Source organism: Tyto alba, unplaced genomic scaffold (assembly GCF_018691265.1).
Source record: "Tyto alba isolate M040663 unplaced genomic scaffold, T.alba_DEE_v4.0 Super-Scaffold_3, whole genome shotgun sequence".
In the NCBI taxonomy this organism is placed as follows: Eukaryota; Metazoa; Chordata; class Aves; order Strigiformes; family Tytonidae; genus Tyto; species Tyto alba.
The window spans coordinates 16,659,885-16,686,611 of record NW_024881304.1 but is presented as its reverse complement, the minus strand read 5'-3'; the positions used below and the strand labels follow the sequence as shown (position 1 = coordinate 16,686,611).

At 41.5% G+C, this 26,727-nt stretch overlaps 1 protein-coding gene across 17 annotated transcripts in view; it reads right to left on the bottom strand.

Moving 5' to 3' along the window:
- The window catches only part of CHL1 (cell adhesion molecule L1 like), a 146,759-nt gene that overhangs the window by 42,294 nt on the left and 77,738 nt on the right, over window positions 1-26,727 (bottom strand). For 16 of the 17 annotated variants that reach the window (XM_032985632.2, XM_032985633.2, XM_032985631.2 and 13 more), the window contains 7 exons: window positions 18,288-18,477; window positions 16,144-16,249; window positions 14,394-14,584; window positions 5,610-5,732; window positions 4,357-4,527; window positions 2,497-2,544; window positions 480-600 (listed from right to left, as the gene is read on the bottom strand). In XM_032985632.2, the coding sequence (XP_032841523.1) occupies window positions 480-600; window positions 2,497-2,544; window positions 4,357-4,527; window positions 5,610-5,732; window positions 14,394-14,584; window positions 16,144-16,249; window positions 18,288-18,378 (851 nt within the window). In that variant the 5' untranslated portion in view covers window positions 18,379-18,477. The remainder of the gene's footprint in view (window positions 1-479; window positions 601-2,496; window positions 2,545-4,356; window positions 4,528-5,609; window positions 5,733-14,393; window positions 14,585-16,143; window positions 16,250-18,287; window positions 18,478-26,727) is intronic. The other variant, XM_042799472.1, reaches the window with a different exon arrangement.

Genomic DNA, 26,727 nt, shown 5'->3' with positions numbered 1-26,727 from the left:
GAACCTTCCTTTTAAAAACCTGAGACCTGACACCTGGAAAAATACTGAATAATTTTTAGGCATTGAATCGAAACTGAATTGGCAAAAGCAGAAATGTTACAGGTTGTGTGACAAACCACAGAAGCTGAATTCTGATGTTATTTACAGTCTCAACATCTCAAAAGTAGTACCACTGAAAAAAGTTCAACAATAGGGTTTATTTCAATATAACACCAAAAAAAAAAAATGTTTACCATTATATGATTTTAATTACTTATTTAAAAGCTATAGCAATAACAAATACAGGAATGTTGCATGCCAGATCTGTGCTGCTTTACAAGGAGTATGCATGCTTCAGAAAAACTCTGCATAGAGGTTCAAAACTGTATAGGCAGGTAGGTATATTCATTTATAGTTGTAAAATTCTTAACATAGCTTTTTCTTTGCTCAATTCTATATCAAAAGGTGATTAAGTTTGTGCAGTATTGTGCATTACTCACAGCCCTTCAGCAATACATTCAAGTAGCAGGACACCTCCCTTGATGACAGTGACTGATGAGCTACTGCCCGCAGATTCAGGAGGGATCAGCAGTTTGGGTTTTCTTTCCTTGATAAAATTTGCTAAAAAAATAAAATAAAATAAAAGTTAGATATGAAATCTTAGAGCCTTTGCTTATCCTTCAATAATGCCGCAAACATTACTTCTGTCAGAAGGTTTCAAACATTGACTTGTAAATTTTCTTTTTTATTTATATGGTTTGAGACTAATCTAGGACCTGATAACAGTCAGAAGATGGCTTTTCCTACAGTTTCATGTCCTGCTCTCCAAGCCCTGGCCCTGTCTCTCATACACCTAGACAGGTTCGGTCTTCTCAGTTCCTCATCTTCTGGTCCACACCACCTTTCTCAGCACCTTTCTTCCACACTGACTCCATCATCTTTTGAATCTCAGATGAAAACCCATCTTTCCTGACTTGAATGTTCCACAGAATTGTCCTTCTTGCTACAATTATTAAATCTACAGTAATAGAGATACAATTTGTAAGGAAGACCGTTAAAATAATAAAACAAGATTGACCTGCATTTGATTTCAACGGACCATTTGTTCCAGCCTGCCAAACAATGGTTTCATGATGAAATGTGCATAGAGTCAAATGGCTATCCAGTTATCACTATAATAACAATTAGCACAGTAATGAATAAGTCCCCAAATGGTACTAGTTCTTCAAAAATAGTCAGTTACGGATGATTTGGTAAAAGACCACATGTATCTCTCTGAACCATTTTCTAATTTTTTTTTCCTCCCCTTGCTTTGTACCTCTACAAATCCGTGTCACAAGTGCTCAGAGATGCAGCAAAACACTTTGGTGCCGAGGATATGCTCGCAGGTTTTCCATCTACCCTTCTCCCCCCACTGCCAAAGGCAGGCAGTCCCCCTTGCTGACTGGTGACAGGAGTTCAGAAATCTCTCCGAGGGAAAAATCGGTTTTTAAGTGTCTGTCACCCTGCATGAGCCCTGCTTGCTCACTCACAAGGCTTAGCCTCCGTGGGCCAAGTCTTGAGGATTGATCAGTGCTTTGAGTCACCCATCCCAAAACACTCGAGGAGAATCCCCTTTTCACCAACTTTAGTGCTCACCCAGCAAAAAAAGAGGTCTTTCGAGAGTTTCGAAGTGGGTACTTCAGAAAACAGACTCTCAAAGGCAATTTAACCAAGTAAGTCAGAGTTAGGAGCTACATACAAACCCAAGATTCTCATTTTTACATATTTTAAATAAAATTAACTGGGTGGAGAATTGCCGGAATAGCTGCTAGCTGCCTTCTGGCTTACCCACATTGCCTGCATAAACCCCAGCAGTATATTCTCAGGATATTGCTCCACAGAGGGGAACACAAAGCAAGGGAAGACGTGAATCCCCAGGATAGAAGTGCTTCATTGTAGTGCTTAGCAGCAGAGAGTATGAGACAGGGCAAGAGGCGGCCAGAGAGAACCAGCTCCCATCTCCCGCGAGGTACAGCTGCAGATGGGGATGGTTAAAACAGAGCACCTAAAGCTCTGTAAATCCACACCTTAAGCTCATCCTGGGGTAATGCAGTCCCCCGGGTGACCCTTTAGACATGAATTTATGGTTTCAAAGCATGGGTACCTAGTGCCAGCATCTTCTTAACTGCCAGAGGAAGATTTGGAGCATCCAGCTCTGGCTCCTGCTTGGAACTGATAACAGGAGAAAGCCAGGATGCCAGACTCCTTACTTACATCACATTATGACATGAAAAGCACACATGAACATGCTTTTCTCAAGTAAGAAAACTACCTCTTTGTTAAAAACCCATCAGATTTCTGTCAAAAAGTAGAAGATGAGCAAATTGTACTCCACGGACCACTTAAATCCATCCCATCGCAATAAAAAGGGTTTTGTGATTTTTTTTTTTTCTTTTACCTAAGCAGCAGCTCACATTTCATTTCAGCTGGTAGATTCTCAGTTTAAAGGCTAAATAACAGATGAATTCAACTCACCCTTAGTAACCGCAGCGTTAGGTGAGCCTGAGTCATTAGCATGCTTAACTGAAATAAATAAAAGTGACAACCAAACACAAACATGCATAGTTGATATAGAATCAAAAGAAACAATAAATCAAGCACAACAAAAACATGCTCCCCCCCACTTCTACCATAAAAGAAAGAAACAAAGGAAAATATAAAGTAAAGCAACAGACGAACAAGAAATTTCTGAAAATACAAATAAAATTCTTCAGAGATGTGTATTAGTCTGCAGAATACTTCATGGATGATATAATCATCATTTCATCCTAGCTACCCAGTAAAATAAAAAAAATATCACTAAGCACTAAGTATCTACTGTAAAGAAATTTTATAAAATTTATCCAATCTCTTTCTTCTTATTGCTTAACCTTTTTCTATGTATTTTTTTTTAATACAGTTCCGCAACAAGGACTTGGCACAGAGTGGAGCGGGCAGTCTCAAGCTGAGTTTACAAAACCCTTTAAGTATATGGCTCACTTTTTTGCCTGCATCAAGTCTTGCGCCTTCGATGGCAAAGTGCACGTGCTGAAGTGTTTTGCTGGGCCACCGCCAGGGCTATCAGCAGCCCCACAGCCAAACCCCATCTCAGTTTTCTACAATCTGTGTGTGCATGTGCGTGGGAGCAGACCCATTAGAAAAAATATGGAGAGCAACATTTCATTTCGATATTTTTCTCACAAATACTATCCCAAGATATGGTTTAAGCAAGTATTAAGATATACAAAGCCACTATTAATCCTTTATCTTTTTATCTCAACAAGAAAAACTCTCAAAATCATATATTAAATATCTAGCTTTCATTCACGAAGAAAAATCTGCTTGGCTTTCTGGGCAGCATAAGCTTGAAAGGTCAGAAGTATTAGTGAAACAGAAGACTGATGTTAAGGGCACAGGCAGCCTCAGCAAGTAGTACAAGTGATACCAGAAACTATTACAGGCAAAAGAGATTCAGGCAAAGCGGGATGGATCTCCAGCTGGTATAAACTACCTTGTTCCACCAGCTTCTGTCGGGCTTTGCTGATTTAACACAGCTGAGAGTGTGCCCTAAAAGGCTGCTTTTTTTTTTTCGCTTGGATATTTGTATTCTTTTCCTCTGTTTCTCACACTGACAGCTCTACACCCTGTATATACAGTGGCTTTACGTAGCTTGAATTAGCAGTTTGACATGGCAGCAGGTGGGTATGCACCCAACAAATGCACGCGTGTGATGATGGGACAACAAATCCCACCTGCCCCCAGTGAGACTCAGGGGCAGCACCTGGAACCATCTTTTGTATCAGACCCTCGGAGACTACAGGAATCCAGAGATGTTAATTTAAATAAATGAATGAAACTTGACGTTCCCTACACAGCATTTCACTAAGGAAATGGAAAAAGCCTCATCTGTCACTACTGATGCTCAGGGAATCCTACGAAGACCTGGAAAGCCCCATCCTTCCCAACTGCTTTGCCCCACCTGGGCCAAATCAGGCCTGCACCCAGGGAGGAGGCGGCCACGTGAAGTCCTCAAGACCCAGTGAAGTCCCATCCATCAGTGACCCGCTGGACTGCAAGAGAAGCAGATTTCCCTAATGCATCGCTGGCTTTCACGGCAGGGAGAACAGGAGGAAGAACAGGGCATTTTGGGGGCCCAACAGCTGCAACAAGCTTTTATAGGTTGAATTTAGCCCCTAGAGAAAGGTTAATAATGCAGGAATAAGCACAGTAACATGCACGTTCTTCAGAGAGAATCACATCAGAGACACAGGGCACACATCTGCATTCGCTAATGCCTGGGGAGTTAAAAAAGAAAGAACAACAGAAAACAAGAAAAGTACTTATCCACAGACTTACAGCGGGAAACCTTCAGCGTCATTGGCATTTTCTGTACAATTGTTCTCAATCTTGGAAATGCGGCAAAGCAGCAATAATCACTTCGACTGTCATTTTCTTCCACATTTGCAAAATAGAGATCTCCCTTAAGGCTCATGGAGACCCTTTCATCTTGCGGAATATGTTGCAAATCTAGCAAGAAAAAATAATTATGATATGGTAACGATACTGAGCTGTTTCACCAATATGACTATTAATGCTCTCCTGTCATGTTTGCTTCCAGATACAGAATATAACTTTGACACAAAAGAGCATGACCGCTGAGTTATTTATCAATACTCAACGTACAAATTATAATCGATAATAAATACTTTATTTATAATAATATATTTTAAAATAATTTATAACTTAAAAATTGTAACTAAAAAATACTCAGTACAAAGTTCCTGCTCAGATGAAAGGAAATTTCCAGCACCTCTCCCTGACACAAAGGCCTGTAACAATGATATGGAGGTCACCATTTACAGATGTCCCCCACAGCCAGTCTCCCAAGCACTTTGCTCTTCTGTAACTACAGATTACATCAGGGCAGTGTTAGTATGAACTAAGATTGCTGTATTGTCTCATTGCTAATCCAGACAAATGCAGGTCTGCGCTAAATATGTATGTCAGGAGTAGAGAGGCTGCCTTATAAGATCAGAGGTTTAATCTGGCACCCTGTCTCTGCAAGTACTTGGTCAGCATTAGAAACAAACCCTTCGTGTCATGGAGACAATTCAAATTACTTTGCTTCCCAAGAGCCAGAAATACCTGCAGAACACAAATGCTGAAGAATAACATGACAGAAACCCACAAGGAACTAATTATACATACCTGACAGATTTTATTTTTTTTCTTACTATCATAGATCAACCATTAGTTTATGAAAAGAGGAAAACAGTAATGATAGAAACAACATATTGACACATTTTATCCTCTCTACTGTAAATGCAGTAGTGTTCATTACTGGTAGACTAACTTACTGATACGTAAACTTTCTGATACCTCACATTTAATAATATGTTGTGTCAATGCACTCTACAATTTAACTTTGTGTTATGTAAAAACAAATCTCCATTCTCCATTTTTCAATTTTGTTTTTCAGTTTCCAGATCTTTCTCTTAAGCACTTGCACAATTACCATTCCCATCATTTATGAATCTGTAATGAAACTGCTCTGGAAGACAAATGTTTTGAGTGTCCTCATATGAATTGTGTACAAATTGTTCACTTACCAATATTCATCCAATAGATGTGCAAAGGTGGGATGCCTTTTGGGGGGTTGCAGTGCAAAATCACAGAATCACCATGCTCCACATCAAGGGGCTCAATTTTTTCTTTTGGGAATTTTGGTACACCTGTACAAAAGCAAAGAAGTAGTTCTTTTATTGTTACTTTTTGAAATTTTGCCCTTTGCTTCTCCCTTAACATAGCTCTTAATATTTACCTTAATATCATCCTTTGCATTCTCTGCCTTTAGTTACTACTATTATTTACAATGTGATACAGAGTAACGATACATTTTACTAAGAGTAAGAAATCTCTGCTAGCATTCTTCATTCATAAAGTGCGCAGACTGTAGAATTGAAAGCCAGGCAACTGAGTGGGGGTGTTTAACATTTGTTTGTGATGTCCATGAAGTTTCCTTAGGCTTTATTTTAACGCATTTATTTTCAAACGCTTTCTACGGCTCCTTTGTTTGTACTGTCTGGAAGAGACACCTCAAAGCCCGAGGCTAAGATTGGCGTAGAGACCTGTGCACTGACGGGTCCCAGGATGCTCCCCGGAGATCAGAAAACAGCCTGGGAGTGCAGTATGTTCTGGGCAGTCTTCGCTAAAAAGCCGAGAAGCCACTGCAAGTCAGTGCAGGTGAGGACAGACAGCAGGCAGTATTCCACCTTCTGCCTGGAGTTGTCCCAATTCTTACCCACCTCCAGAATCAGATGAAGCAGAAATCTGGTTTAAAGATTCTATTGCCTCCTCATCCCCTCAGGTGTGAAACCTCTGCTGTGCAGACCTGCAGACTCTCTCAGCAAGCTTGTCTGTCAGGATGCAGGGACAGGCTTTGCACAAAATAATATACAGGGGTGCACAAAGGCTCTGCTATTTGGGCTTAAATATAGGTTAAATAATGGACCAAGGACTTGTTTAATCACCCAGAGCATGAGCACTGATGCCAACAGACTGTTCAAAACCTGAACCATGCCTGGCAAACCTGGGCAACCTGGCCAGTCTCGGCAGCCCAAAACACAACTGGAGTGCATCCAAGAAGAGGGGAAGCAGAGCTGGGCTGGAGCCCCCACCAAATCAAGCACTGGGAGGCTGCAGCTCAGATGTGATTGTAAAGAAAGCAGCCTGCAAAATGTAACCACTCCTTAAACGAATTTAGCTAAGACAGTTTCAGGGTAAACGTTGTCTTCTGCTTTCATTTCGAGCAAGTTCAAACTAGCAGAAGTTTCAGTTCAGGCAACTGCATTAAACAGCAAAATTAACAGCAATTATACAGCAAAGGAATGAAAGCATCCTGGCTGGGCAGCCAAACTGGCACAGCAAATGTTGCCATCCTGGTGTTCAAGTCATGACAGGGAACTCTGATAGCGAATAAACAATTTGAAACATCGGTGGTCCAGCAGCTCCGCAGGGTATCCGCAGTGTCACATGGCAGGAGTCAAACCGAAGGAGAAGGGTGAGAAATGCAAGGCAGAACTCCAAGGAGACTTTATACATTGGAGGATTAGTAAATATAAAAAGAAGCAATCACTGTAACTCTGATTGCCTGAATGCAGATTGTGCACAGATTTTTATCTCCATGAGGATTATTAATATGTTTTGAATTCTTATGAGAGGCAAAATGGAGCTAATGAGCATTACCCACTCTGTAGGTAAAATTTCAGATAACAAAGGGAATTATGTATTCAAATCCAGTACATTCAATAACCTATAGTCTTGAAGTCCTGGAAAATACATCTGATGACTACTGGAGTGGTGGAGCATTTTCCAGTAGAAAAAAGACAATTTCTTGATCTAAAGCTTACTTATTCCCAAAGGCACATCACTCTCAACAAAACTTTAAGAAAGCTGGATCAGGTGAAGGATAAGGGATTTCTGACTAAAGCAAAGAGACCACTAAATAGACTATTAGTGAGATCATTTATCTAGGACATTGGAAACTCTTGTTCAAACCCATTTTTTGCTTCATTTGCCGCAACTAAATCTGGGTCTCCCACGTCCCAGTTAGGTGCCATAACCACTGGTCTTCTCAGTCAATTTCTGTAGCCAATAATTACAGAATTAGGACACAAATATAGTCTGTCCCACCAGAAGACAGTGAAAAATCACGGTCTTGGTGTCATTAGTTGGCAGCGCAGACATTTATCTCCAATGCCTGGCCCAGATGTCTGCCTTTGGATTTCACTGGGGGAAGGAGAAACTTGAACCCAAATGTTCTCCACCTCAAACAAGTACTGGAACAACAAGTGGCCGGGGATTCTAGGTCCTTCCATGATGCTTGTTTCACTCAGTTCATTGTGAAAAACACTGAAAAACTTTGGTTTTCCCCTCAATGCATAACTCTGAGTGTTTTGAACCCTTGAAGTTTTTCAAGTGAATAAAATTCAACTTTCATGATAAATTCCCGAGCCAAGCCTTCTGACAAGCATATTTTCTTGCTGGGATCCCATTGGTCTCAAAGACTAGAAAAATAACTGCTTCTGAATTCTGCATGAGGAGATTTATTAAAACTAAGAAGCTACTATCACATTAGACTTTGGCTCTTGCACATTAGTCTTCAGTACGTATATGTAGGCAATATTTATTATTTTTTTTGCAGTGTTCCTCTGTTTTAATTAGTGGGTATTCCAGAATCAATCACTACTGATTTGTGGCTGATCACAGAAACTATCACAGCTGAATTAAGCTTGAAAATATCATACAAGATTAATTGTGTCATGAAAGTGTTTAATACTGTATGGAGTTATCAATGCAGCACATGGACAGTGTAAAATTTACAACCAATTGATCTCTTTGCAGTGATACCATTAAAACTGTCATGTCAATCTTTCATCTAATTCCCCACACACAGATATAATGAGAGGGGACAGAGGATCCAGCATAGCTCCAAGTGCTACCTCTCACATATCCATAACGCAGGGAAGAAAAACATTATTTAATGACTCTGAGAAAGGCTTGCTGAAGTGCCAGCGGGATGGCTTTCATGACACAAGCAATGAAGTGGTGTGTATGAAACAGCCATAGGGAAGATGAAAAATGGCACACCTGACTTCTGTTATGGAGACATCTCGTAAAAGCCCACTGTGACATATAAAGCTCTCAAAAAAGTCTTGGGAAAGGCTTCACTGCCCAAGTATTATTTCCTGACAAGGCTGTACTATGAATGCTGTATGGCATTCAAAAAACAGGATTACAGTGCTCTGACAGTGTGTAAACCATGGAAATGGAAAATTGTTGGTGTCCAGAGTCATTTTTACAAGGAACCAGGCTCTGTTTAATCCCTGGGGTGTCTCAAAGTTTAATGACTGAACTATATTTGAGATTAGACTGAAATACCACTGGCTGAGATAATTTCAGAAAAGAGGCTGGGTCACTCCCTCTTACTTCTTATCTGTTCAGAAAATGCAGTATCTCAACAAAAAGCAAACAGGAGGGAGACCAACACAATGCAATACAAAATCTAAATTTGAGTTTAGCAGTATAGATTCAGAAATACAGCAACCAGAGTTGGGGTACTCCAGTCCCCAGCAGGATTGCTTCACATTTACTCAGGTACCTATTAGCACACTTTGTCCTACAGCTTAGCTTTTGTCCTCCTGCTGACTACAGTTACTTCACACAACTATAACTGTATTGACTATGGCAATTTATACCACTTTATATGAGTCCATTCAATCTGATATTTTACACGTTTCTGGGTAAAGCATTGGGAAATTGAACTGAAGGAAAAGGGTTTCTCCATGTAACTGCAGAAGTCCCTGGGACCCCTGTGTCTGGTTTCTACCAGTATCTGGTGTAAAATGGGACTTAACTCATTATGGTAAACCAGCAGTTAGCAAATATTTGGGAAAACTATTGTAGGAAAACATCATTATACACCAGATCTGTTTTTATAACATTCTCTGTGGATGCTGCTGGAGATATGTCCTGGTCTAGATGGATGTTTAGCCTGACCCATCATAGATATTCTTAAGTTCTTCCATGCAAATAAATTTTTAAAGGATGTAAAAGTGAGGAAAGTGGAAATAGTAAATTAATTTCTATATCCTGGATATTCCCATCTCCTCGTACGCTTTAGTAGCTGACTGATTAGTTAGACGGATTTATATCTTGTGTATTGAACAGCCCAACACATCAAAGAATCTTAAACATGACTTACAGGCACCGATCACAACAGTTGCACTGAACACAGCCTGGGCAGCTTCCAGTACTCATCTCAGCGCATCAATTGATATTCTGATCCATGTAATAAAAGCAATAGTTAAATCCATAATTTTCGCTGCAGCCTTTGAACTGTTTATGAGATGTGATCCTGCTTATTTATGGATTTTTTAAATTGCTACATTAAATTGAAAAAGTTAGGAAGTCTAGCTGTCAGGGAGACTGTAGCTGTCACAAACTCACACTCAAAGAAGCTTTTGTGACAGAACCAGCGGTGGTCTTTTCTGTGTAAATCTCTATCACCTTTTCCAAAACGATAATCACTGGCAACAACCAGAGTGATTCCAACAATTTTGGTGGCCAGAAAATTTGTGAAAGGTATAGAACACTGGTTTAGGAGGCAAGAGCTTTAAATTTTATTCCCATCATCTGCAAGGTCTCAGTGAGCTACTCTTTTTTATTTTCTCTTCCATAAACACTACTGAATGCCTTCACAAAGTGTGTTACTGATACCTCCTACTCTAGTATCAGCTCAATATATTTTAATGATTTCACAATATTCGCATCTGTATTTTTTAATATTAACACAGGTTTTGCTTTCTTTGGGAATTCTAGAACTAACATCATTGGCATAGCACGGCCTGCCACTGGACAATTTTATGTTTAGGCTGTTTCCATACTCAGATCTTCAGTCTTTTGAGCAGTGGCTTTAGAAATACTGAGCATAAATCTTAATGCAGTATACCATGAAGAGTCTTTTACACTACAGTTAATTAAAGAAGTTTAAATTGTAGTTCTTCTCCTTCCTCTGGCATTGGGCCTACTGAGTAATTCAAGTAACAGATTCCTAAATACAGGAGGAGGGTAGCTGAAGTCTGTGTTCTCACCATTTAAATTCATTTTCATGCTGCATGTATCTTGTAACAATCTGGACTTTGTAAATGATGCAAACATATAGAGATCCTCAGTCCCCATTCTTCCCCACTCTCCTTAATGTCACCATGTATAGAGGAGGTGTGGTATTTTCATTATGTAGGTAAGATTTAATGATCATTTCTGCTGACATTTCTATTGCTTTCCTGGAATGGCTACTGTGAGTAAACAGTCTTTTGTTCTCCTTTTCAGCAGCAACCTTACAGACCCAGCATTCTCCTTCTGCAGCGTAAATGTAATTTATGAAAAAAACTGGCCTAGTCTGACTTGCTGGGTTTTTCTTCACTTCATTGGCATAGCGACTTGCCAAGTAGCTTACATTTTACTTGAATACAGCTGGCAAAGCACTGCCACCTCTGCATCATTATCATGAATGCATGTAGTGATCTCACATGTACCAGTCTCTGCTTCAAAACTTGTGGGTGAATAGAGGTAATTTATCCCAAACTCTTCTGTGTCAGTGATTGCCTAATTTACAGCGGATCTGTGCACCCGCAGCTCTCTTTCCCTTGAGCACAGTTGTAGCCTATCCAACACTTCAGAAAAATCAGGGGTGTCTTCTATTAAACTCTGAGTCCTGATTTAATTTGCAGCATCTACATTGCACCACTAAATGAAATAATTGATGGCAGAAGAGTATAAATAAAAGTAAATGTGCCTTAGAAGGTGTGGGAGTTGGGTAAATTCCTCTAATATATTATCTGTACCATTCAGTTATTTTCTGGATTTAGGTCTTTGCACATATTAGCACTAGAATTCCTCTTATATTTGATATCAACCATGTTTGCAATTTCTCAATTAATTTGTTGCTAACTACCACCAGTATATTTAATATCTACTCAAGTTAGTATAGACAACTTTTCTTTAAAAGCAAGAAGCATCTGCTCTGAGTACAGATCAATAATTCCAGATAAAGACATCAACTCATTCTTGTTTTCCATGCTTAAGCATTTTTTTTAGTTCAGTAGCAATGAAGTATCAGAATATTCTGCTACTGGAGGTGACATACCTTCACTGAAACATGACATCGAGGTCTTGAACTCCTCTGAAAATTAATGAGTCTGAGACACTGCTTAAGAGAAGTCGTATTAACCCCACTGCCCTGGCCAGACTGAAAAGCGAATAATTATGTCCTGTCTAAAGCTCTGAGTAACTGCATCACTCTCCTGTTCTCGCCTGAAAATCCAGTTGACATCAGCTCCACTGTCCTATCTCTGGAGCCAACTTGTATCATCAGTTCAGTAAACTTCAACTTACTGTCCTAGAACTTTGTGCAGTTCTCCCCCACTCAAAAGTGATATCCCCTTAAAGCAACTGCAAGTTGGTAGAGACTAAACCACATAGCAACACATGCAATCTCGGTAATTCCTCACCAAACACGAAGCTACTTCATTAGGGAATACTATGCAATACAGTGCAACATGAAATAAACTTCCCAACTGGCTGGAAGAAAAATAAATCATGTCTTTCATCAGGAGCACTCATAAAAACAACACATGGCATCCTTAGCAGCCTTCTCCCAGGAAATCTCCCAGCCCCTGCAATGGGTCTTTATTGTCAACATGACCACAGTGCCACAACGCTTCCACCTCCAGCTACACCTAGCATGTTTCTCAGGGTTATTTCCTATGAAGAAGACATGACAAAAATGATTATGCATGTTTCTCATAGCCCATTTCATCTGCATTGACCTGCTAGAAGCACTTTTTGTAGATAGGTAGCCATCTCCTGACACTGCAAAGGTTGAGAAGACTGTGGAGACATTCCCCACCATGTGGACACTCCAGTTCCACGTGTGCTAGTGCTTTCAGATCGCTTGATAACAAAACATTTTCAGAACTTGGAAATGCAGAATCTAGTCTGAAAAAAATTTCCACTGCACTGCCGATTCTCTTCTTCATCTATGCCACTCAGCTTCACGTTTTCACCCTGCTCCATCCTGAAGCCAGTGATGTTTCTTGTCCTTTCTACTCCCACTAGGAACGTCCTGCTTCAAATGTCCCTCTTCCAATTTCATATATTTTGATCCTGAAATTAAGACCAATTGTGTGTTCATCTTCCTGTGTTACTTCCAAACTACAAGTGCTTAAATGTATTGGTACAAAGCTGGATGGATCAATGTTGTCCTAATCAGGACCTTGAACTTTGGATCGGTAAATTTCATCCCACTCCTACAAACCTGATCCTTAAAATCACCCACTTCCTCCTCTGCCCTCCCTCTGTGCTAATGATGGAAGGGCAAGTTTCTAGGATCAGTAATTTTCACTACTCTATTTTTGAGCTCATTTTTCATTCAGTTCCAGGTCTTTAATATTCCCCCCGTAAGTATTTATACCAAACCCTGAATGCTACTAACATCAGACTAATGAACTCACAGTTGATTGGATCACTTCCCTTTGAGCTTTCAAACATTTGCATCAATTGCTATTTTGATGTAATAAACTGCTAATTCTCCTATCCTTCCTCCCAGCTTCTGATTCCGTGTTTCTTGCTCTGAGATGGAGACCGTATCATCCTTCCAATTTCTGTGTACCCAGTCACAGTTGCCAAGCTGAAATACTACACTTATAACTCTTAACAGCATTTGCTTTCCAATAAATGTTTGGAAAGCAAAAGCATCACATAATTCCTAATTCTTTATCAAATAAATTTCTCCAGTATTAGACAGATCACTCCAAATTTAACTCAGGAGTTTCCCCAAACTGACATAATGTCTTTTACAACACTTTCCCGCAGTGATCTGACTGAAAATAATTTTGTTTTCTCTAACAATTACTTCCTGTTCCTTTATTGCCCACTACATTTTTAATTTTTAATATATTTCTAACACTATTCCATGATTTATGCCATTATTTCTATCTTTCATGAACAGCTAATGCTTTTCACTAAGAGTACTGCAGTTAAGATAGCTTCTGTGTCTTTTCTGCTATGTATTTTATCTCTCCAAATATTTTAATTTCTGTATTTTCACGATGTGCTGGCAACAGCTCACAAACTGTCTCTGCCCAGATTAGGTAGAGAATTTAGCAGACTACAGCCCTCATCAATATTTATGCTTTACATAAAGAAAGGGAAAAGTATTAGAAGAGGAAGCATCACAAGAGCAATTCACGGCTTTAAGCAAATACAAATCAGAAAAGAATTCTTATGGGTTTTATGGCAAAGACAAAGCAAGTGTTTTATAAAGGCATTTGAATAGTCAAGTCAAAGCAAAAAATAATTTTCTGTCATTGAGCATTCATCTCTCTTGAGATGGCTATTAAAAAGTTTATACTAGTTTACCCACTAACCCTTTAGAGGAAAAGTAGAGCAGGTGATATTGAGAAAGAAAAAGTAAATAATAAATGCTTTCCAAATGAATATATCAGGGAAAATATAATCTACCCAGTCACATTTGTAATAACTGAAGTTGGTAAGGAGTGTCAGTATCAACACTTGGAAACCTGGAAGGAGTTGCTAGTCCAGCAGTTTTGTCTGAAATCCTGCATTCAGGTTTTATTTCTGTTCTCAAAACCAGAAATGAAACAGAACCATTCCCGGAAGCAGAGTTTCTCCTTCCAGTATTCACTGAATAACAAACACTGCATGTTTTACCATACACCACCTTAGTAACTAGTTCTTTCCCATTTAATTTGAGGAAATGCAGTTTTCATTTCAAAAAAAGAACAAACCAAAAGCAAAGTAAATGCCCTTACTTGGAACAATTAGCTCAATTTCTTCTGACATGGCAGTTCCCAGCAGATTGGATGCAAAGCAACGATATTTCCCTTGAAAACTGGTGATGATTCCACGGTTTTGAATCACAAATGTTCCAGAGTTGTTAGATGCAACTATCCTCGGGTCAGATAATAAATCGAACGGTTTTCCATCCTTGGTCCAGTTAAAGCTGAGAAATAATACAAGTGTTACAAAGGACAGGTCACAGAACAGAGAGCACTAGGGTACAAAAAGCAGAAAATAGGGGTCCAACAGTGTACTATGAAAATAAAAGGAAAAACTTGATGTAAGAGGAGAGAGTTGAATGGTAAAATGACCACTGTGCTACTGTAACTTGTGTCAGCTGTTGGGCATGTCTCTCCTATCAGACACTTCACTTTTGGATAACTGACTTTGACATGAAATAAGAATACAGAGCTTAAGGCAAGGACAAAAAATGAGAGAGACCATCTGTCAGGGCATGAGATTTTCTCACCATCTACAGGAGATTTCATGGTGGAACTCAGGAGAAACTGAGATGACTCAACTGAGTTTCCCCTGGTCTTGACATAGAATCGCTTGTAGTTTTGATGCTACTAGGGTATGATTTTGATGACTGCTGAAGTACTGGTCATAGTTTATTTATCTAGAAGTCTCAGGCAGCTTGAAATTGGGCTAAACCAATTCAAAATCAGAAACAGTTGGAAATTACAGCGTAACATGCATTTAGTGGAACATATAACTTTGTCAATATTTTGCAATGTTTTAAGAGAATAAATTAATATCAACAGAAATATACGTTTTGGCACTTCACCGGTTTTGGCAAAACTGCTTTGCAACCTGTATGGAGATGAATACAGGCTCCCATCGCCTCGCCAGCACTATTGCATACATTTAAATATACCAGAAAATTTTTCATCAATCCTCTGACAAAGAGTGAAACAAAGGAAATTTGTTATCACAATACAAATCTCCATTCAGAGCCCAAATAAAAAGATTAAATCTTGATATTAAGACAATAATTGCCTTTCTGAAGCAAGTTTAAGCTGTGTTGCAGAGAAAAAAAGAAAGGAAGGACTAAAGAGTAAAAATGACATGCTAACCAGCTATTAATTTAGCCCGTACACCATCCAGTGATGAAAGTCTCAGGAGGAGCTGCTATATGTTACTATTACATTTTTGTTCATTACATTTTCATTAAAAGTCTTCTTCATTCTTAGAGTGGTGTAAAATATATAAAGCTTATATCTGGATATTTATTTGGATAACTGCTTGTGTGGATATTTGTAACATCACCACAGCCATGATGATAAGTACAGACAAGGTATCTGATAAAATGCAAATGTGATCTCTGAATACATGGTTTAATGTGTTTGGTGTTTTTAGGGTTGCTGTGGAAAAGGCAGAAGAACAGCTGGGACCTTTTGATTACACACCTCCTATCTTTTGCAGCACAGCCCAGACAAGCTTTTTAAAATCAGGGGTTGAACTTCGTACATGCTAGAGAAATGAAACATCTCCCAACAAGAAAAAGGCATGCTGATATCTATTCACAGAGTGAGTGGAAGTGACTGAGCAACAAAAGCTGAATGGCCTAAATGGAAACCCAAACCTTAACCTCACCTCACGATGATGAGCAGGTTTCCATACGCCACCTATTCCTCCCCCCATCAAAACCAGGCCATGTTTGGCAAAGGTTAAAAACAAACTCAATTTCTGTTCGCTTCTCCAGGTGAAAGCAGTACTCACGTGGGCTGCGGGTTTCCTCTAGCTTCACATTTAATTGTAAAGTCCTCATCAAAAGGGTAGGCAACCTGGGTGTGAGATTGCTCCGTGATTGTTGGAAGCTGCGCAACTGAACACAAAGAGATACTGGGTTAAATGCATTCGAGCAAAACTGTGCTCCGCTCAGGTCCTTTCTTGGAAAGGGACCATGTCAGGATTGCCTTACTCCTGCAAAGAGCGAGCCTTGCCTTAAAAAAAAAAAAAAAAAAAAAGGATGATCATCGTCATCTTCCTGGCACTGACAATACTCTCTGCTCCCCAAACTGAACACCCTCACTGGCCTCGGCAGCCAGGGGAAGGCTGGACGGCACTGGCAGCGTTCGGCCAGCCGCTCACGGGCATCACCCTCACACGCTTCCACCTATGATGAGCCCAGCCAGGCCAGAGGAGAGCTGGGGCCACGCTAAAACAAAAGCCAAAGCATGGTTGTGTGGACTGGTTGATTTATTCAGCGTTGAAGTCAATCACTGGCTTTTTAAGCCAGACACACAGACACACGCAAGAAGAAGCAAACTGCTATCTTCATCCTGGATGAAATTGTCAGGAAATCCACGGACTGCGCAGATGACTTAATACCCCCTCCAGGGTACAGCAGGGGAAGAGCCATTACCAGTCACACAGTCATGCAATGATGTTTCACCAACTTTTTTTTTTTTTTTTTCTAAGGGAATTAAAGTGTTGCAAATGCCTGTGTAACAGAGCCGCACGAGGGAGAACGCTCCCTGCAGTGGAGCTGGGGATAATAGGATCATCACATTGTTATAAACAGCCAGGAAGAAAATTAACACGCTCTTTGGTTTCTCTTTTAAGTCCGGGAAGCTCAAAGCTGGAGTGAAACGTGGTGTCTTGCCATACCATGTGGTCTCAAAGCTGAACACTTCCAAGCCCACCAGCTTCACTGATCAGACATAATTCCTTTTTATTAAAATATAAAATGCTTCATTAAAGCAAATTAAGGGCTAGATGGTTCCCCTGTGTAGGTACTTAAAAGCAGTGGATGCCCAGACAGTTTGTCCTGCGCTTTACAGTCACAGCTCCATTTTTGCTTTTTTTAAACATAAGGAGTCACTGCGCTACCTTCCTCCAAAAAAACCTTCTACTTCCAAATGTCACTAAACAAGTTTGGATAGCTTTAGAAAAATAACCTATAAACCTGCTGGATTGCCTTCTCCTTTGCAGCCAGGGCTATTGGCAGGCTCCAGAGTGCTAACAGCTCACGGCAGGTCCACAAGACATCTTGAAACTGGCCCACCTCCTACTCTCAGGCTATAGCACCCAAAGCCTAAAGGCTTATTTACTTATTTTTGCTCACCAAAATTCATAAAACCCAATATTGTTGAGTTTTGCTTTGTTGTTTCTCCCCCACCTGCCCACCCCAACCCCCCACCCCCAAAAAAAAAGAAAAAGAAAAAAAAAAAAAAAAGGCAAACTAGTCTGCAGTCCTCCTGGTCCATTTCTGCTTGAAAAACGCAAAGCCTGGGAGGTCTGGGCTGTCTTCCAGGCAGTGGGGTCCAGGGGCTTTCATTGGATTGTCCCCTATGAGCTTCATCCTGTATTTTACACGTGTCCTGAAACCACACCAGCCGTGTAAAACAGGCAGTTTGAATGCATCACAGCCAGAGAGGGATAAAGGAGGTGCTCCCCGGGGTGCGAGGCGAGGCATAGGAAACACTTCTCTGGGGACTAATGTACGCCCTGAGACATACACCTGCTCCTTTTTCAGGCTGAAACGGCAGGTTGCAAGACAAGTAAGTAAGGGTATATGTACATCAAACAAGCTTCAGGGAGATTCAGAGCCAAAATGAGGAATTTATGTGAAGGACAGAACCAAGCCCTCACAGCTAAGTGGTGTGTTAGATCACACATACCAGATGTATGTTATTAGACAAGTTTACTGCTACATTTAAACAGGTCCAAACAAAGTAGCTTATGTTTTTATCAGATCTGAGTTTCCCAAAGGCCATGTTCTGGCAGAATTAAATTCAAAATGGAACAACTGAAAAGCAGGATTTAATATTTTTTTCTTCGGGGGAAGGTTAAAATAAAACAACAAAAAAACGGATACCAAAACAAAACAGCAAAATGTTCAGTAAGTAGCTACAACTTACCGGATAATGGTATTTCAATAGCTGCTGCCAAACTCAATACAAAGAAAAACAGGCATATGGTGATCCCTTTTGTGCTTAATAGCTTCTCCATCACTCTTCTGTAAACGAGGAGTCCGAATGGAATGAGAGATACCTTATGCTTCCTCTCACCGTCACTTCAAATCAGATGTAAGGATGTGAAATTGAAAGTCTAGCAAGGAGAAGAAACAGCCATATTAGCTTGCAATATTAACTTGGCTCTAATAAGGTTACTAAATTAAAGCAATGCTTCAGGATTTGCAGCTAAATTGCAAACTGCCGTAAGCGGTACAATTTCCTCTCCCCTCTCCTCACTCTCTGGCTTTGGGAAGGTCCTCTATTGAATTTCTAACAAAAAAATACATGCACAAAAGTACAAATTCATTATAGCACAGAAGTATAACTATTTTTTGTTTTGCAATTAGAAGTAGGGATGGTTTAAAATATGGTATACTTGTAACTATTCCAGTTCATAAATGTTTCTAATGAGAGTTGTGTAAGTTGGAAAGTAATATAACAAATCTAATGAGAGAAATTTGGTACACTAATAACCTTGTTCATTAATCTCATATGTCTTTTACCTTTCGTGTATGTTTAAAAAAGGACACAATTTAGTTTAGTTCATTAAAATAAGGACCCGAACATGAGACCTTTGCTTTTCCTCCATAATCCCAGAACTACTATACATAAGTTTTATGCAATCCATTGTACAACTTTAGGTTCTGCATTACAGGGCAAAAATGTCAGGCGGCTGCCAAAAGGAGACATATTCAGCTCTAATGAGCATTTAAGTGTAATTCACAGAGGAGTAAAGGAGAAAGAATTCTACAGATGTGGGTGTATGGAGTAGTTCAGTTGTCAGCATCATTCAGAGTATCTCAGCAAAATATTAACCAGTGTAAGATGTTTTGTACCTGTGCATCTTCTCACACACAGCACTTACGGGACATCAGTCTCAAGAGAATTTAGACCTCAGTTGTCAGGATAATTTTGCAAGAGCCATTTTCAAGACAAGGCTACTAAGACAGAGGTAAGGACCAACCCGCTGGCAGCCCAGCCTGGCGAGCTCCAATTCAAGACACTGAGTTCACAAGCCAAGCTGTATGACCACGGCCACGTATTTCCAGACTAAGCCTGGCTCGCACACCGCTCTTGTATCTTTGCACGTACCACCCGGTTAATCCACGGATCAGCAAAGCAATCCTGGGATCACCGAGAGCAGTCGGCATGCGGGGTGTCTTGGTTTGGGCTGAAATAGAGTTAATATTCCTTTTCAGGGACTGGATGAGTGCTGTGTTTTGGATTTAGCTTTGGGTTTGGTAGGAGAAGAATGCTGATAGCACACTGGTGTTTTCAGCTGCTGCCGAGACTTCAAGGACTCTCCGACTCCCCCTGTCCTGCCCGTGCGCCAGGGCACAGGGAGCAGGGAGGGAGCACGGCCACAGCACCTGACCCAAACTGGCCAGTGAAATATTCCATATCATGGCACGTCATGCTCACTAGATAGAGGAGGGGTGGTTGGGAAGGAGCTCTCTGGCTTCTGGGATTGTGATTGCAGGATCTTGGTATCTCGGGGTCGCTGGCCGGGCACGGGCTGGGCATTGGTCAGCGGGTGGGGAGCAATTACGCTGTACATTGCCTGTTTATATATTTCTTTTTGTTTTCCCCCCATCATCGTTATTGTTCTCGTTTTATTGCCATAATTAAACTGTTCTTATCTCAGCCTGCGAGTCTCCCTTCACCCCTCTAATCCCCTCCCCCATTCCCAGGTGGGGAGGGGGAAGGGAGGGTGACCAGCTGCGGGGGTTGGTTGCCAATCAAGCCCAAACCACAACACGGGGGCAGGCAGGGGGTGGGACCCGGGCAGTGCGATGGGGATGCTCGCCCTTGCCCAGCACAGCTGGCTGCAGCTGGAGCAGAGCCAGCGCCGAGCCATGCTCCAGTCCATGACGCTTTGCTCCTGATGGTTGGTTTGCTGGACCTCTACAGAACACGGGCATAAAAAAGGAGATTTCCCTTTAACCCAGCACATTCCCTCTTGGAGATGAGCAACAGGTTGTCCTGTGGCCTGTTCTCCAGAGGCATTAGCGGGATAGTTTCTGTTCACACAGGTACCAGCTCATGAAAACTTTCTGGAAGTTAATGTCTTTGAGACCAAAACCCCTGGGCGAAGATTGAAATTGGCCAATGAGGGGACAAAAAACAGACACTAGACTCACATTTGTTTAGAAATTAGGCTAAAACCCAGATGTCTTATAAGTATCTTAGGCACCGTTGGCTGATGGAAGAAGCTGACTAATCTGCTTAGTGCCCGGCTCTGCAGGGGGGGACGGCGCAGAAGGGAGGGGACAGGGACCCGCTGGCTGAGCTGCCACCCCCAGGTTGTGTCTAGGTGCAAATCAGGCAGAACCAGCAAACATCAGTAAGATCTGTTTTGTGGCAGTCGGTATTTCCCTCAGTTTGATTTCTCCTACCTCTGACTTGTGAGCAACAGACCTTTCCAAACCTCAGCCCAATGAAACCTGGGCTGTATCACAGCTGGGGGGGGGGGGGTACACACGACCCAGAGCTGCACAGCAGCCCTGGCCAGCTGCTACCTGATGGCTGCACAACTTCTGTCACTGCAGGACTGGGCTCCCCTACCCTGCCATACCTGGTCCTGGCTGACGCTCAGTTCCAGATCCATCCACATCATTGACGGTAAAACAGACGCTCTGACTGCAAACCCTCTAGCCACACAATTGCAATTCAGGCTCATAAAATCCTGACCAGTGTTGCTGCTTGCAGATGGTACATTAGTGTTAGAGAAGCCCTCTTCTCCCTGCATCTGCTGCCGGCTCTGGGGACCAGAGCAGCCCCTGTCAGGCTGCCAGCCGGAGGAAGGGGAGCTAAGATTACAGGTGTGCAGCTTGCAAAGTTTTCAGACTGAGGTGTAGGAAGTTTCTTTTTGTATGAATGTTACAAAGCATTGTATAGACTCAGATTAAATTCAAGAAAAAACAGGGAAAGAGCTTGATTCCTTAACCAAACCCATTACACTTTTTTTTTTATTATTAATAAAGTGACAAAGAGCAAAGAAATCTACTAAACAAAAAGGATATACTTTATCATGTGGTACAGCACGACTTGCCTCTGCAGGCTGCTGTAATTAGTCGGTCTGTCTAGCACCTCGCTCTTTTTCCCTGTGTTGAATACTAATGCAGGGGCCGACAGCACCAGCATTCGGAAGCAGCGAGCACTCGGGGACCGACGGTGCTGGACTTGTGCACAGCAATCGGACACTTCCAAAGGCGACTTGGAAATGTCCCTGCAGCTGCACTTAACCTCTGCCATTTTATTCTGTGGCAGCATCCACGAGGTGCAGTCCCAGGGTGACGTGAATTAAGACACAGTTTCTTTGTGGAGGTATTTACTTAGTGATAACTACCCAGCGAGATAAGCCTCCTGTTTGTATTCTATACATATTACCCCTAAAGGAGTAGCAGAGGTGTTATCCTGGCTGTGACAGCAGTTATTACAGAAGACTAACACTTAATGCACATCTCCCCCGATGTGCCCACTCGGCCGGTCGCTCTTCCATGCCCTGTTCTGGACAGCAATGGTCCTCAGCAGCCAGACAGGCGAGACATACATCCTCCCCACAAAGAGACCTCTGCCAAGCAATTAACCTTATTTAAGGTAATGTATAGACAGGGCTGCCAAGCGTTAGGTGGTTAGTACAGCTGCCACATGTCTGGGTGTCCCATCAAGCCTCAGGCCCACAGCTCAGCTGAAACTGTGGAGTCCCTGATTAAACCAACCTTCCCTCTCATCTCCAGCACCCAAACCACCAACCCAAATGAGCAGTATCAGACGTCCTCCAGACACCCCATCCATCCCGGCACTGAATGCAGGCCTGCGCCCAAACTTCAGGCAGCATGATCTCTTACTCCTATGATGATTAAACTCCAAACCAAAATTTCTCATCTTGTGCCAGTTCCTAGCAAATGAACAACTTAGTTGCTTAAGTAATTTGGGAAAACAAATGAGGTAGCTCCACAAGCACTTGGCAGCTACGGGCAGGTTTCGGTCTCACTGGTGCCAAACACAACACTCTCCTGGGGTCTAGGAAGTGCCAGAGAGAAACCTGCAAAATCTTGACCTTGGTAAAAACATCAGCCCTGCTCTCCAAGCCAGTGTGCTGGATCAGGCCCAGAGCTTGCTGTGGACCCCCGTTTTTTCCCAGGAATTCCACATCCACCTTTGTTCTCACGAGGAGCCGGCTGCATCATCCCTTGCACAGGGAGGGAGGCAAAAGATTCCTGAAGTAAACACTTCCTCGGCACAATGAATAAACATGTATGCTACACCAAATGTTACACTCACCATCCCTCCTCTTCCTTCTTCTTTTCTCCCTTCTCCCTCCATTTCTATCTTTATGTTCACTTTTCTGTGCCTCAGGCTTAAGTCAAGTAATTTGAATTCATTGCAAATACTTTTCTGTAGTTCCTTACCTGAAATTCATTATTTACTGTGCTGTTCAGTTAATAGTAAATACTGATTGCTCTAAGGACAGCTCATTTGTTTGTTTAATGAGCTGCCTTTAACTTACAGTGAGCAAATCTTTCAAAATATCAGTATTTCTAAGGAGCGATGCAGTTCCAGATTCTTTTATGGTATACCATTGCTTCCAGAAACGTGTAATAAAAATATTGGACAACTAAACAAGAAAAAAAATTAAATTTCCATTTATCTCATCAACCTAGTGAACAATTTTCCCTACATGTAATTACAACATTAAAATTGCTCATAAATAGTAGCAGGATGACAGCCAAAATTCCCAGATTACTGGTCTACTGCTTCCAAGAGAAATTAAATTGCACTACTAAATATGGCATCAATCTCAGCTATTTGGTTCCCTCTTAAAATATGCAAGATTTGGTCCCTGTATAGGCCCTGAACAGCACAAATATTCATGAATGTACTGGATTCCCACAGCTTAATTCTGGTACATTTCTGAGCTGACCTTTTCATTAGCTAGAATCAGATTTAATTTCTCAGTGACATACATGTTACAAGATTGTTAAATAAAAGCCATTTGTAATTAGAAATTACAGCCTTCGGTGTAGCTCCAGCTACAAAATAACAGAACAAAACTCTGGAAAAAAACCTGCTTCCCAGTATGAGAAATAAAAATTTGGTTATTTAATTATGTCATATGTTGTAAATTGAGTGACTATATAGTGCGGGAGCTTAATTAAGTACTCTCTTCCTCCATTGCAAAGCCAGAAGAAGAAAAAAATCCCAGATGCAGTGAAACCTGTCCCCCATCCCAAAGCGGCAGCAGGCCCTGCCCAGCCGCGGGCGCTGGCAGGATGGTACTCAGCGCCGACGGTCACGCTGTGAAGCTGGGCTGCCCGCGTCCTGTCGAGCTTCTGGAGCCACCCATGGTCCAGAAGAGGTTCCTCCACCTCCATCCCTGCACAGCTCGCAGCCCGAGGGCAGCCCAGACCTGGCGGCTCCCACCCCCATACCCCTGAAGCGCCATCACCTTTGAAGACCTCTTTGGCTGGTGGTGTGAAACCCAGAGAAGATGAGACCCGAGCAAAGATCGCGGTGACTGACCTCGGGTGCCGGGGGACTTGGGAGTGGAGGGCAGCAGGGATGCTCCACCCACCCGTTTCCACCCTCGCTGCACGCCCTGGTTCGGGGGACGCTGCAGGTGACACCTATCATGACAAGGACTTCTGCTCATCTCCACCCCAGTGAGCCTCCATGCCCACTGCTCAGCCTTCCAGCAAACGGGTGATGAAAAACTCACAAGGCAAGGAAATGTGTTCAGCGTGGGACAAAGTGGTCCCCCAGCAGCTCCCCGAACAGGGGCCACGGTCCCCTCGGATGCAAGCAGAGCTCCAGACCACACGGGATTAATCACCTCTGTGCTTTTCCATGCTGCGAGTAACAATACATCCCTACTTCACTAATTAGCTAAGAAAGGTTGAAATTTATGCTAGTGAAGCCTCAACTGTAATGCTACAGCAACAGTATTTATGCAACTATAGATTTTTTCTTTTTCCTTTTTTTTTTTTTTCCCCCCCCTGAAGCTCCCTCTCCACATGCAGAGTCACTTGTGTTTGAAAAAGATGAGGAGTATTCATAAGGAGCCATCATTTTACTTCAGGTGTCAATGTTATACGTAGCTTTTCCCCTAAAAGCTTCTGACATCCCACTGTTAGTACCAGGCAGAAGATAACCTTCACTTGACTCTGTCCCAATCACCTATTTTGGGATGTTGTCAGTTCTCAGAAAAGCAGCCCGTGATGCATTCACTGGAGGTGATTAAAATAATCATCCAAATCAGAAAGACGTTTTTCCTTCCATGGCAAAATATTTCCAAATAGACTGTAGCACATAGCCATGAAGACTTTTTTTTAGATGCAATACTGCTCTCAGGAGGCTTAGTGAGAGAAGTCTATGTATTATTTATCTTGCCAAGGATTTTATAAACATTACTGGACAGCACATGTAAAGTAAAAGTTTTCAGTGCAGTTAAACAACTTCAACACAAAATCACAAAATGTGATTATCAAATACAATTGCAACTATTATGCCTTCCAAATTTTGTAATCCATCAGCCTTTCAGTTTCTCAAACTACAAAAAAAAAAAAACAGCTCTAAAAATGTGGTAGAATGAATATAAATAATAAAGAAATATGGACACAGGACTGTGAAATATTTTACTGTAGTACAAACAGCAGTAAAACATTCCATTCAATAAGGAGTGTAATAGAATTAATTTCCCTGGGACAAGTTTTTAAGAACTATCTAGGGATTTGGGGAGCCCAGCTTGTCAGGTCTTGGTTTTCTAGAAGAGAATTCAGACACGGGCCAGGCAGGGGACCTCCCCGGGCAGGCGGACACAGCCGGGTGATGGCTGGTACCCGTCCCCGCGCCGGCGGTCTGCTATCGCCCGGCTCTGACCGAGGTCTCAGACTGTGTGGAAACTCAATTTATGCTGTTTCTGGCTGAGATCTACCCTGAGCTAAAAGGAAGATAAAAAGGCGTACGAGCACCTCCCCGACTCTGGGAGAAGGCAGCTGGCACCAGCTCTCCATTTTTGCAAATATTCCCCATCTACTCCCAGCTGTTCCAAATAAAATCCTAAAATGCAATCCCCCCTTAAGTCTCAGTAGATCACACCCTGTGCTCTCAGACCATTTAAAAGCTAGCTATAAATGGTTAATAATTTCTCTCGGTCATCACTCTGCCCATATAATGGCACAGCACTTGACAGATTTGATTTAATTTGTTTCATATATCTAGCAGCTGAAGCACTGTACTACTAAATCACACAGTACAAGGATCATATTTCTTAAAGCCTTGCATGTCTTTTACACACACAATGACAGAAAACTAAAGAAATTTGGTTTCTAATCAGTACAAATGATCTGTTTGTCAGTAGCTGTCTGCTGACATTTGCCAATGTGAGCATTCTTCCTAGGATCTAGAGATGCTTCCTGCCAAAGAATGTGAGATCTTCAGGTTTTCCTGGAAAAATAAATGGATTCCCTACTGTCATTTCACCAGTATTATTAATACAAGCTAGATTACCTGAATACTCTTTTTTTTCTTTTTTTTTTTTTTTTTTTTTTTCTTACACTTTCCAACATGCTCCGTTGGATGGCTCCTTTCAAATCAGCAAGAGTTTGCTTTTTAAAAACAAAGTGGAACTGAGCAATGTTTCTGGCAAGACATGATATTTAAACTTAATAAATATTTTGTCAGTACCTATTTTGGTCTATCTGCTCAACCCATCTACTGTTAACTGGATTTAGCCCAGCAGAGGATGGTTTATAAACTTTAAGTCAAGAAATCTTAAATAAAACTCCCCACTTCTGTATTTCCTTCCTGTGAAAAAGTTGTGTGAGCAAGCTTAAGACCTGGAACATTTGACAAACCTGCCAACTTAATACAAAATTACACAACTGCCGAAAACAAAGTTCACTTTTGCAGTTGTGGATATTCATAATGGAAATTCAAAAGTATTTTCAAAGTATATTGAAAAAGTGTATTAAAAAAGTAGCAGCCCTGCAAAGATGGTCAGGAGAGCAGGTCTGCCAGCCCCACCAGGCCAGCCCTGCTATAAACTCAAAATGCCTCTGAGCAGCACTTGTAACGAAGACTCAGAATTCAGTGTGGAAATCAATACCTCGTTTAGCTTTTTCATAACCAAAGGACTAAATGTTAACTGTGAACAATACCTTGTTTATGATAAATACGTCACTGAACTTTAGTTATAACATATCGACACGGCACTTACAAGTAAATTGAGATAACTGTGGATGTGGTTACTCCTACCATTAGGAGCACATAAACCTGAATACCCTGCAGCCAAATTCCACCGTTATGGATGTTTTTAAATATGTGAATAAACAGAAGCATC